The 13110-nt window shown below is 41.1% G+C and overlaps 1 protein-coding gene across 1 annotated transcript in view; it reads right to left on the reverse strand.

The window, feature by feature from the left end:
• The window catches only part of LOC121717986, a 91186-nt gene that overhangs the window by 43091 nt on the left and 34985 nt on the right, over positions 1 to 13110 (reverse strand). Inside the window, exons 54-86 of the mRNA XM_042102712.1 lie at positions 13049 to 13070; positions 12209 to 12236; positions 12025 to 12100; positions 11647 to 11793; positions 11305 to 11516; positions 11056 to 11156; positions 10411 to 10523; positions 9775 to 9945; positions 9354 to 9385; positions 9057 to 9154; positions 8815 to 8834; positions 8591 to 8612; positions 8468 to 8495; positions 8238 to 8322; positions 7773 to 7931; positions 7245 to 7453; positions 6707 to 6804; positions 6232 to 6338; positions 5605 to 5775; positions 5036 to 5067; positions 4719 to 4816; positions 4587 to 4609; positions 4423 to 4444; positions 4247 to 4274; positions 3761 to 3836; positions 3301 to 3447; positions 2734 to 2939; positions 1837 to 1934; positions 1501 to 1610; positions 945 to 1121; positions 641 to 672; positions 317 to 414; positions 139 to 167 (exon numbers count right to left, since the gene is read on the reverse strand). Coding sequence (XP_041958646.1) covers positions 139 to 167; positions 317 to 414; positions 641 to 672; positions 945 to 1121; positions 1501 to 1610; positions 1837 to 1934; positions 2734 to 2939; positions 3301 to 3447; positions 3761 to 3836; positions 4247 to 4274; positions 4423 to 4444; positions 4587 to 4609; positions 4719 to 4816; positions 5036 to 5067; positions 5605 to 5775; positions 6232 to 6338; positions 6707 to 6804; positions 7245 to 7453; positions 7773 to 7931; positions 8238 to 8322; positions 8468 to 8495; positions 8591 to 8612; positions 8815 to 8834; positions 9057 to 9154; positions 9354 to 9385; positions 9775 to 9945; positions 10411 to 10523; positions 11056 to 11156; positions 11305 to 11516; positions 11647 to 11793; positions 12025 to 12100; positions 12209 to 12236; positions 13049 to 13070 — 3075 coding nt within the window. The remainder of the gene's footprint in view (positions 1 to 138; positions 168 to 316; positions 415 to 640; positions 673 to 944; positions 1122 to 1500; positions 1611 to 1836; positions 1935 to 2733; positions 2940 to 3300; positions 3448 to 3760; positions 3837 to 4246; positions 4275 to 4422; positions 4445 to 4586; positions 4610 to 4718; positions 4817 to 5035; positions 5068 to 5604; positions 5776 to 6231; positions 6339 to 6706; positions 6805 to 7244; positions 7454 to 7772; positions 7932 to 8237; positions 8323 to 8467; positions 8496 to 8590; positions 8613 to 8814; positions 8835 to 9056; positions 9155 to 9353; positions 9386 to 9774; positions 9946 to 10410; positions 10524 to 11055; positions 11157 to 11304; positions 11517 to 11646; positions 11794 to 12024; positions 12101 to 12208; positions 12237 to 13048; positions 13071 to 13110) is intronic.

The following is a 13110-nucleotide window of genomic DNA, read 5'->3' on the forward strand; positions in this document are numbered from 1 at the left end:
CATTGCCACCATAAATATCAGTCAAATATCAATATCACCATAAAATACCAGTCAAATGTGCAATAGGATCTGAACAGAAAGCACTGATTGTGAAATATTGGAGGATAAGGGAAATATTGGAGGATAAGGAAAGATTACCTTGTCACTGGCCATGAGCAGTGGGCAATCTATAAAAAATCGCAATGTATGTCAATAAGGTAATTATTATTATACATTTGAAAGCAGCACAATTTGATGAAATGCCGTAATGATTCCCGCTAGGCTATAAGCATCTTTGTACATTGTTAAGATCAGTGATCAGTGATCAGTGACAGACCTGCTGGAGCTGTTGCCGAAAGGTCATAAATGCTCTCCCAGATCACTGGCTCCAGCGCGCCAGGTGATGATGTCAGAACACCATTAAGTCTCTTGAAACTGTTCAATAAAGTAAAAGGCATATTTTCATTGTATTTAGTCTCTTGAAACTGTTCAATAAAGTAAAAAGCATATTTTCATTTAAACTGTTCAATAAAGTAAAAGGCATATTTTCATTGCATTGCTTGTGACAGTAACTACTGCATTGTCATGACCTTCAATTAACATTTCACTCTAATGAATCTCACACTACGATTTTTTTGCATTTTGGGTAGCATTCACTCACATTGTCTGGTAGGAGCTACAATCCAAGGGTACCTGCAGGAGACGTGTTTATAGGTTCATAAACATATTTTAAATGTATAGATTTGACAGTTGGTTTATGCAGTTACCACATTTAACCCACTGAGCTCACAACTATTATTTTTAACTAATGTAAGTCACTTTGGACAATAGTGTCTGCAAAATTAGATTAGATTCAAATTTATTGTCATTGTGCAGAGTACAAGTACAGAGACAACGAAATGCCATAACCATAACCATAACTCCTGTGTTGTGTGCCACAGAATGGCCGGTGTGTATGTGCTCACCGTGGCGACGAGGGTGGCCAGGTTCTGGAGGACCTGGGGCAGGCCGTTCTGCATGGGTGCGGCCAGCAGGTAGTCGAAGACGCTGTCGATGACCTGCTGTCTGTCAGGAAGGCCAGGTGTGGCCAGCACCATCAACTCAGCTGTCTGCTCAGGGGAGAGGACCTCCACCACGGCCAACTGAAGGAGAGGTGAGGGGGGGCAGAGTTTAGTGTTGGGGGACAGATGAATGAACATGGATGGATGGATGAATGAATGGATGGATAAATGAATGAATAGTTGAATAAGTTGATGAATGAATAGATAGATGGATGGATTATATATAGATGGATGGATGGATTATATATAGATGGATGGATGGATGGATGGATAGATGGATGGATTATATATAGATGGATGGATGGATGGATTATATATAGATGGATGGATGGATGGATGGATGGATAGATGGATGGATGAATAGATGGATGGACAAATTGATGTATAGATGCAGGTGGGTGGGATGAATTGCTGAATGTTCCTCATAAGCTAAAACATGAGCACAGTGAGGCAGACATACCGGGTTGAACTGCGGGTTGAAGGAGACCAGCTCGGCGACAGGGACGAACACGGAGAAAGGCCCGAAGTTCTCTTGCAACCACACTGCGCTATTGTTCGTGGCACACGCTGCTAATAAAAAAGGCATCACAACATTAAAGACACAAGCGCACATATGGTCATGTAATACACATACATCTACTGTATACGTGGCATTATATCTGTACATAGACCATCCACTAAAGGTGTTAGAGACAATATATCAACACTAAATGGAGGATAAAAAGCAATACATTTATAATAGAAATGTACACATTGGTACAAGGAAGTGACACGATGACAGGAAGTGATGTATTACCTGTTGAGTTAGACAGGAAGGGGCGGATGTAATATTTCAGCACCATCATTGCACGGCTCTTCTCCATGGATCCGAAGTGATGGCCGAACTGCTCCAGCCTAACAGGTCACATGACGAAAGGCAGCACATCAAATACTATCCTCAGCATGCTTACTCACAGAAAAAAATAAACATCTGAATAAATGTGCATAAGCTGAGAGGATATAGTACATAACACTCATCCATGAGTGGTCATCACAGTGGCAAAGATATCTGATGTCTCATTGATGAAATATTCTTCTGTTTTGGCACATGTGCACAGTGAGGGACACTGTCGCCCTCTATTGGCAGATGGCAACAAGTGTGGCAACAACACCACTGCTTACACCAAGTCAAGGTTTTGTTAATATAAAATAATTTTATATTTTTCTTTTTCATTTCTAATTTCATTTCTAACATTCTTTAACAATAAGATTACATTTCTTATCAGTAAGTTTACAATAGAGAAATCCTAATCCTGACCTTGGCCTACATTGTAAGTAAGGTAAGGTAAGTTTATTTATAAAGCGCATTTTTTATGCGCGGTGTACAAGTAAGGGTGTTATAGACCCTTTCAAGAGAGTTCCATTATCAGCATCATAGTTGGCCCCACAAGGCTTCCTTTTTAACATTCCATATGTTATCTTAATGCAGAGGAAGTAGATGGGGAACCAAATAGAACGTTCAAGCATTGTTTTTGTTTTTATTGTTGAAAGGGTCTATTTCAAGAGAGTTCCATTATCAGCATCATAGTTGGCCCCACAAGGCTTCCTTTTTAACATTCCATATGTTATCTTAATGCAGATGAAGTAGATTGGGAACCAAATAGAACGTTCAAGCATTGTTTTTGTTTTTATTGTTGGAAGGGTCTATACTCACACGTGCTGGTAGGTGGCGCAGCTGAGTTTCCTGCTGCTGACGCAGTGCAGGAAGATGCTGGAGGCAGAGGGCAGGAAGGGCCGCAGGCGTTGACCGAACCAGGCGGAGACCACGCCAACGTCCTGCAGCTCGGGTGGGTCCAGCAGGTCGATGCGCATCTCTCTGATCACGTCCAGGACCAGAGGAACTGACGGACCGCTGAAGGACTAGTGGGGGAAGAGGGAGAGAGGGAGAGAGGGAGAGAGTTGGTTAAGAGGACTCGGGGAGGGATAATTTGGAAACTGCTGGTGATGGACTGCACATCGGTGTTACTGTATACCTCAAAGGGTGTGTTGTGTACGGGTGTGTGTGTGTGTGTGTGTGTGTGTGTGTTGTGTGTGTGTGTGTGTGTGTGTGTGTGTGTGTGTGTGTTGGTGTGTGCTGGTGATGCACCACAAATTACTGATACACCTCAAAATGTGTGTGTGTGTGTGTGTTTGTGTGTGTGTGTGTGTGTGTGTGTGTGTGTGTGTGTGTGTGTGTTCAGTGTGAGGTTTGTTAAAAAATCACCAGTGAGTTGGTGTTTACCATGTTCGGCAGCATGGCCAGTGCCTCGTCCAGAACTGCTGAGGCCTTGGTGAGCAGCACCTTCCACGACTCCTTGGACTGGACCACGTCCTTGGACAGCTGGCACTGCACCACTGAGACCAGGTCTGCTGCACTCAACCCTCCCAGCTTTTTAAAGAGAAACGTCAAACCATTTATTTAAAGAGTGGCTGTATGTGGTGGTCATGTTATTGTTTTCAAGGTTCAAGTATTGTGTATCCCAAGTCAATATCAGGTCAGATTGGATCAGATCTGTGGAGACATGCATGTGTATGGATTCTTTTTTTTTTGGGGGGGAAGTGACAGGAAGTGAGTGGGAGACAAAAAGATTGGGAATTGACCCGGGTCAGATTAGAACTCGGGTCCCCGTGGCCAGGCCACTTACACCCCAATGTGGTCTGGACACAAACCCGTAAACTTGCCGCACAGGGGGTGAACTCACCTGGGCACAGGCATACTGCTCCACACTGTAGTTGCACATGATCATTCCAGCGGCCAGGTGACTCTGAAGGGCAGAGCTGAGGAGGCAACATACGACAGGAGAGACGTGACATCCTTTTGTTCATGGCCAAAGCACACAGTGCATGGGCATGCTATAGAAGCTATGCTCTCAACATCTACCTTGATTTTTTTTTTCAATGTTATGTCTAGAGCTCTGACAAGAGTTTCTTAACATTACCATATAGAACATTTAAGACTATTAAAAGTATAAACTTTAACTATATAACTATAAAAGACTATTACTAAAAATACTAAAGTATTTTTCCATATATGTTTTTACTGTCTTCATAATGCAGCAGGCATGAGAATAACTATACACCAACTATGTAATTCTATAGTTAATGTAATAAATTATGTAACCAAAGAACTCCCTTCATGTAAAATGTGAAGACATATTGTGGACATTAATTCCATTCACCAGACTTACCTATCAATGCCTGCACATACTCCAGAGTCTGCAAATACAAAGTATAATATTTATGAACTAACTCCTCAACAGCTCCTTATTTATCTATTCATTTGTTTTGAGTAGCGAGAATTGAGAGTTATTATTGTACATACAGTATAAACATGAATGGAAACCTCTGACATTTTGCAACTTACCGTTAAATGGTGTGATGGGACACTGGAAAGAAAAAAGGAATTAAAAAGATTAAAGTTAAAATACAATTAAAATACAACTCTGAGTTAAACTGTGAGTTTTGGCTATTTATGTAAATTTGAAATGTAACCATAAAACAAGCAGCTGAAATTGAGTATGAGCTTACAGTCAGGTCCACAGGTATGCAGTCTGTATAAAAGACAGAACAAAACATAGATTCAGAAAGGAGTTGATGTGTTTTAGGTGCTATTCAAACGTTTGACTAGAATACAGAAGCCGTTGAATAAAAACTCCTCACCTCTGGGTGATGTTTGCATCAGGTCGTCTATGGTGGCCCAAACGAGAGGTTCAACCCCCCGAGGTTCGTAGGGCAGGATGTGATACAGCCGCTCAAAACTAACAGGGGGCGGGGCAACAATTTAAATTAATATTCTGCGCCTCTAAAATGTTGTTTGTTTGTTTGTAAAAAGCAAAGCAACCTAATCACAGGTTTCACTTTCTGACATCACTAACTTTAAATGTATTACTTGGAGAGGACGTGTACAGTATACAGTAGTAAATTTGAACCCAAGAAACATTGACTTGATATTTTTTATGTTTCTGAATTTCACTTACAGTGCTTCATAGGCTCCACACGGTACCATGACCTGAAATGAGACAGACAGACGTGGGTCAAATGGTGCAATGTACAACATGATACTTAATTGATAAATCACACTACCTCTCACATTAAGTCCTGGTGTTATAACATAATATGGTATTTTGGGTTGGCTTTAGAGGTTTAGAATTAATATTAGCAATGTGTTGCAAAAATATGACAAACATTACATTATATAAGACTATTTGCATTACTTGCCTAAAGATACTATGTGTACTTTTTTTTTTTGTGGACATTATGGATATTTTATTTTAAATGTTCAAAAATTACCTAACCAAAATAAGAACAGAATGGGAAAAAACATCCTTAGGTATCCACTAAAATTAGGACGCAAACCAGCTACAGTAGAACTGGGCTGACTCTCCTGTAATACCACTTTGCACCACAGGTGGTGCTATACGAGATACATTTCAAGTTACTGTAATGGATGAGTGCTGTGGGGCTGTGTTGTTAAACCCGAATCCCACGGCATTCCACATCCTTTACAGACATTTAATACAGAGGGATCAATCTCGCTTTCTTGTACCTCTTCGGAAAGTGTGACCAGAGGACGAAGGACTTCTGGAAGTTTCTGTCCATTTGCAGTCAAGTGGTCAAAGACGGCGTTGATGACTTCAGCCTGTCCTGGGAGACCAGGGAAAGGACGAACCATCAGCTCCGCTATCTGACGTGGAGACAGGACTGCAAGGGCTGACAGCTACAGGAGAGAGGGGGGAGGGGGACAAGGACACAAGGTTAAATGTTTACAGATACAGAAATGATAGATTGAAATATGCAATGCCAAGATATATGACTACTTCACACCTGAATAGACTGTGTTTTAGCAATAATGTAGAAAAAGGAAAGGTAGGCTAAATGTTTACAGAGGCAGTAGATGGAAGATTGGCATCTCTGTAGTTTTAAAGACACGGTCAGATTTAAAAACGAACTGAGTAAATGCTGTGTTTGGACTGATTCTTTATTTTATTTTAATGTGAAATTATATAAATACACATTACTATCTGAACCTGCCACCAAATAACAAAGAGGCAGTGCTATGCAACCCTGCTCTATTATGAGAGTGAAGATTTGATCTAAGACTTTTATTGTCATTTCAGTATGGCAGAAGTTGTTGCGGTTATAAGTTGCAAAACAAGTCAGAAGCAGAACGTACGGGACGGAAGTTCATGTTGAGTTGGAGCAGATCACCAATGCTCAAAAGGCCTGAGAATTGCCCAAGGTTTGTCTGTAGCCATTCCACACTGTCATTGGAGATGCATGCTGGGGTGAAAAATAGATGAATTGTTAAGGGTTTATTAATGGCTTAATAAAGGGTTAATAGATGCTTGTTAAGGGAACAAAGACCCTGTGCACAGCTTTTCTTAAATCCAAGGTGCTGGTGATGTGCAGCAAGAGTATGCTAGATGTTTATTAGGGTTTATTAACATTTAATAAGAGATTTGTGCAGTTCAGAGAGTTTTTTTGGTTTATGTTTAGCAATATGGTGGATGCATGCATAGGATGGAGGACTGGAATGTCTATTCTTCACAGAAGCATTTGAAACATGAGTTATTGAAAATCAAGTGTACATTTTGTGACTAGTTTCAGAGCAATGGGATCATTTGAAGAGATAAATTATTAATGGATACCTGAGTTGTTGGTCAGGTACACCTTGATGAAATCTTCCAGAATCCTCTCTCTGTGACTCTCATCCATGAGATCAAATCCATGGCTGAATACACTCACCCTAAGGCAGAGAGAAAATAGTCAATTTAGAAAAAACTAACCAATGGACCTTTTCCACAGCAGCCATTTTTGACATGAAATATACAGTAGGCCCAGGTGTTACTAATAACATTAATTAGGGTTCTGATTCTGCTACTCTTAGCAGAGCTAAGGTTGAGCTGGGTTTAGACCGTCGTGAGACAGGTTAGTTTTACCCTACTGATGATGTGTTGTTGCAATGGTAATCCTGCTCAGTACGAGAGGAACCGCAGGCGCATGTATCGCCACCGGCACCAGTGCGGCGCACTCCAGTTTCGACATTCCATTACATTAGATTCCATTGTTCTCATATACAATTCATATACAACAGCATCACTCTTTGTGATGTAATGCACGTAACACATCTTATCTTACGATCACGTCACGCATCGCAATTTATTATATCATCATCTGTGAACGCACATGTACTGGTAGGTGCCACAGCTGAGGTTGTCGATGACGCAGCTCAAGAGCTGCGTTGAGGCGAAGGGCAGGAAAGGTCTGAGGCTGTCCATGAACAGCGCCATGGTCAGGTTGGCCTGCTGCCACTGCTCAGCGGTCAGCCTGTCCAGACGGATCTCCCGCAGGGCATCCAGGGCTGCAGACGCAGAGGGACCGTTGATGGACAGCGACTTGGGTAAATCAACAAAATAAACAGAAAATAACTTTCTTTAGACGTTTAAATAATAGAAATCAAAGTGAGCGTTTATCAGGGCGGGGATCATAGAGGTGAAGCCCCAACCCTCAGACAACTATGGATGCTAGTCATCTAAATATGAAGAAATAGGGTAGATTGTTTTTTGTGTTTACCACAAATCAAACACTATGGTTACACAGTATATTTTTGTTTTACTTGGTTATGTTGGTTGTGTATATGTACTTGTACACAGTGTATCTAACTCTATGTCTGTTGGTTGCAGTGCTGATGTTAGTGCCCTTTGATATTCATACCATGTTGGCGGCCATGCTGGAGAACATGATGAGAGCTTCGTCCAGAACTGCAGATGTCTTGGTGAGGAGCAGCTTCCAGGTCTCCCTGGAGTAAGTCATGTTGCTGGACAGCTTGCACATCAGGAGCTGGGCCAGATGCTGTGCAGTGAGTCCTGACAGCTGTAGAGAAGAGAGGTTAAGTGGCTAGCCTAAAAAAGTACATTACATTAATACACAGGATTAGATGTTATAATCTCTTGTGCCAAAATCCAAGGTAAAAACACATTCAGAAGCCCCTACCCAAATTAACTTAGAAAAGCACCCTACTGTAACCACCAATCTGCCAATCAATGGTCACAAACACAAGACAAATGGCCCATCTAACAGTATACAGTATGCAGCATGTCATTGGGGTTATCAAGTGGGCACCCTCACAAAATGTCCGACTATTGAACCACACAGAAATTAATTTATTGGGATCCTTACTTCTGCGCAGGCAAACTCACGCAGACCGAAGCGGCAAAGGACTTCAGTTCCTGCCCCAGCCTCTAGATGGTGCTGTAGTTCTAAGCTGTAGTGTAAACCAAATCCAGTTATGGTAAATCAAGATGCTTTCAATTCATAATTGTTAGTAATATTTTGAATTGACAAAAATATAAGTAGAAATAAAAGTGTAATTATGAGAGTAAAAGGTGTTCGGACAGGAAACGACATACCTATTCACCCCTATACACACGGTGGTCTCTGCAAAAAGGTGTACATGAATGCATGAATTTCATTGCCAATAGTAGTGTGGCTTGTTATGTAAGATGAGGGCTATTTCTAAACACAAAACTTACCATTGACCATTGTCACTGGACACTGTAAGGTGTTATGGAAAAAAAAAACACAGGTCAAACAAAAGAAGACACATTTAGATCAGAATAAACTGGATATATACTGTACACACACACACACATACACACACACACACACACACACACACACACACACACACACACACACACACACACACACACACACACTCATGTATATATGTATATACATATACTTGCAAACTTACCTTAGTTTCAGGCATGCATACTGTAAATAACAAAACAAAAACAAATGTCTTTGTCAACACATACCATACATTTATCAACATAATCATGCATTTGAAAAATCACTATAATCACAGCAGCATCATAGTCATATCTACTTTCTTACACAATTATAGGATGAAATGTTACCATTTCTTCACACATTTCCTTACATAATGTATTCATCTTTGGGATTCCTGTTTAGTAGGTTTTAAAGGAGACTAACCTGGTGGCGCGGTCTGCATCAGATTGCGTATGGTGGCCCAGACCACAGGCTCAAAATCACCAGGAACAGATGATAAGGCCAAGTACAGCCTCTCAAAGCTGAGACATAATGTGATAAAGACAGCAATGTTAAGGCAAACATGCAATATCTGGATCTGTTTAGAGATACTATGTAGAATATGCTGAATATATATATTTTATGTATGAGTATGTTGGGGGAAAAAAGCATGCAACAGGACTAAAATGTCTCTGCCAAATGTTTATTTAAGTTCACAGAAAGACACTGGTCTATACTCACATGGTCTTATAGGAGTCACATGGGATCATGACCTTGGTTAGAAACAAAAATATTGAATTAAAGTCAATCCTCAATTTTATTTAATTTTTTTATCTTTCTTCATGTAAATTTGAACAGTTATTTTACCAACACATATGAATATGTATCCTTTAACAACCATATCTTCTCTGTATATCAATACATGGAGCAACACTTCAGATGAGATGCAATGAGAGAAACACCATCTCAGGTTAGAGATAATCAGATGAGAAAGCTGAAGACATATTTGCCCTTAAAGTTGGTGTTCCCGGCATAGACAGACAAATGACAAAAAAAGTTGTAACTGAACAATGAACTTGATCACTTGACTACATGAGTCATGTGTCATAGAGAATAACTAAACATAAAGTATAAGAATGCAGATTTAAATCGTGAAGCCTACCTCTCTCGAGAGCATGGTGAGGTGTCCAAGGAACTCTGGAAGCTGGGCGACCCTGGGAGGTTTAGTGAGAGTGTCGAACACCGCGTGGATGGCCATGTCTACACGAGGGAGGTCAGGGAGAACGACCAGCTCAGCCATCTGTCTGGGGGAGAGATAGGCCAGGGCTGCCACCTGGGAGAGAGAGAGAGAGAGAGAATTAGAGAGAGAGAGAGAGAGAGAGAGAGGAGAGAGAGAGAATTAGACAGAGAGAGAGAGAGAAGGAGAGAGAGAATTAGACAGAGAGAGAGAGAGAGAGGAGAGAGAGAGAATTAGACAGAGAGAGAGAGAGAGACAGAGAGAAGGAGAGAGAGAGAATTAGACAGAGAGAGAGAGAGAGAAGGAGAGAGAGAATTAGACAGAGAGAGAGACATATGTGCTCAATAGCTATGTCACAGCTATGCTCATAACTGAAAACAAAAACATGCTTAATACATAAAAACATACATAAAAATGAATTGGAAAAAAATGTGTCATAAAATCCCTTTTCACATTAGTTTTATATAAAATCCTTTTTCATATCATCTGAAACACATGAATGTTTGCAAAATTACTCTTCAACAAACAGAGCTCTTAAAATGTCATCTCTAGGTGACCTACTGGATCAAAGAGGTTGTTGAGGGTGAGGAGGTCCCTGATAGGCACAAGGACGGAGAACCGCCCAAAGTTGTTGAGAAGCCACGCCACACTGTCGTTGGTGCGGCACGCTGAGTCTGAAACACAGGCGAATTGCAGAGGGTCTCTTCTTAGAGACAGTCAAAAACGGAATAGCACAACTTCCATCTTGCTGGAAGCATGTGGGTAAGCGAACATCCGGAAAGCGTACCCACTATGGGAAGCTCTGAGGCTAATAAGCCATCACCTGCCACTAGCATTCTATCTTGTTGGAAGCAGTGCACATCATTTTTGTTCCCACATCCAGAAATGACCAAACAGACAAGAGGTGCATACTGTACTATAGTCATCTTACTCTGGCTGTTGCTCCAGCTGCTGTTTTTCACTGATTAGCCTTGTACTGATTAGCTTGCAAGCCATAACAACATCAAATTACATTTATATAGCACTTTATGTAGTCACCCAAAGCACTTTACAGTGAAGGTTGGACTTTACTTCAACCTCATCTAATGGCCCTTACCCAGGGATGGATTACTGAACAGGTCTACCACGCCCAGGGGCCCTGTGGCTAATGGGAAGCAGACATCTTGAAAAAGGGGAGGGAGGTATAGTCTAGCTGTGCGCTGATACCTGAGGTGTTTCTGGCCAGGAACGGTTTGATGAAGAAGTCGAGGACAGCTTCTCTTTGTGGCTCAGGGATGTGGTCAAACTGCTGATCGAACTCTCCCACTCTAAAGAAGAGAAACACATGAAGAAATGAAGACTTCAAGACATAACAGCTAGTAGGGAAACACTTGAATGTGAGAAATGTACAGTAACATGTCAATTGTTAGATTATATATTATATACTGTAATTTTATACAGTAATATCATGCATACATGTGCTGGTAGGTTTCGCAGGTGAGATTCTTCCTGCTGATACAGTGCAGAAGTTGTCCGGAGGCGAAGGGCAAGAATGGCCGCAGACTGTCACCAAACAGTGAGGAGATGAAGTCTATGTCTTGCCACTGCATGTCACTGAGCGACTCCAGACGGAGCTCTCCAAGAATATCCAGGAAATGAGTCACAGATGGACCCATGATCCTCAGAGACTGTCAGGAGCAGGAACAAAAACAAAAAGAATGTTGAGAAAATGAAAGAATAGAAGAACAGAAGAACCCTAATACTTTGGAAAATGCCAAAAGTAACTCAAATTTGTCACAAAAGACCCCCATGCATTACCATGTTGGAGAACATGATGAGAGCTTCGTCCAGAACTGCAGAGGACTTGGTGAGGAGCAGCTTCCAGGTCTCCCTGGAGTAAGTCATGTTGCTGGACAGCTTGCAGACCAGGAGGTGGGCCAGGTGCTGTGCCGTGAATCCTGACAGCTGTACAGACACATAAGCAACACAGAGTTTAAAAGTACTTGTGTCTTGCATGTTGAGTTTTGTCTTCATTGAGTATTATCTCTTGCATGTGTCATAGTATTCTTTGCAAATCATTTGGCGAAGCGTTTTTTTACTTGATTATTTTAATTCATGTCCATGGTGCATCATTCTATGAATGTGACCAAAGAGATGCTTGTTTACATCAAAGTTACTACCTTTATCCTGTCTCACCTCTGAACAGGCATACTGCTCCAGACTGACATTACAGGGGACCAGGCCAGCTGCCAGTTGAGACTGCAGGACAGTGCTGTTGACACGACAAAATATGATCAGCTGGTTTCCACTCCTTTATAGGTTTCTATTCCGTCTGTTCAACTTTTCTTATTATTTTACATATGACATGAATTTAACTTACCTGTTAACACCTTCACAAATTCTGGTTTCTATACAAAAAAAAGAAGTATCCAAGTTAAGTATCCAAATTAAAGGAAAATTACTGTTTTTAGCACTTTAAGACCCTTTTTTGGTTTGTTTTGGATGAACTAGAGTGGTGGACACCGAAATTTTGACGATTGGTCCTGTCTCGACTTTTCTGACTCGTTTTGAATCGCCTTTTCACCTCTCAGGGTGGCTGGCAATGGGCATACTGTAGTAGGCTACTCAAACATGTCCTAAAACAACCCTTAACGTTCGTTTTCAAAACTGTGCAACTCACCGAGTGATTAGTGGTGTTTGTTGATGTTCCAAAACAAGTAGCGTAGCGAAATACAGTTTCTGTCGTCTTTTATTTGGCATTTTGTAAAATCCCATTGATTTCTGTTGGAAGGCTCATTGCACGTTGATATTACTACTGCGCCACCGTCTATGCTTCAGGTTCAAATACGAATCATACATTGCGCCGATATATTTGCTTTTAATAGTCAACGAACTCCACTAACCACTCGGTGAGTTGCACAGTTTTGAAAACGAACGTTAAGGGTTGTTTTAGGACATGTTTGAGTAGCCTACTACAGTATGCCCATTGCCAGCCACCCTGAGAAGTGAAAAGGCGATTCAAAAAGAGTCAGAAAAGTCGACACAGGACCAATCGTCAAAATTTCGGTGTCCACCACTCTAGTTCATCCAAAACAAACCAGAAAAGGGCCTTAAAGTGCTAAAAACAGTAATTTTCCTTTAAGTATCCAAATGAAGTATCCAAATTAACAGACTTTTCTCAAAATGGTAGTGGACAAAACGTGGCAATACTGAAACTTACCATTAACTGGTGTTGTAGGACACTAAATATGAAGCGAAACAAAAGTCAAATGTAAACATTTT

The sequence above is a fragment of the Alosa sapidissima genome, chromosome 9, assembly GCF_018492685.1.
Source record: "Alosa sapidissima isolate fAloSap1 chromosome 9, fAloSap1.pri, whole genome shotgun sequence".
NCBI lineage: Eukaryota > Metazoa > Chordata > Actinopteri > Clupeiformes > Clupeidae > Alosa > Alosa sapidissima.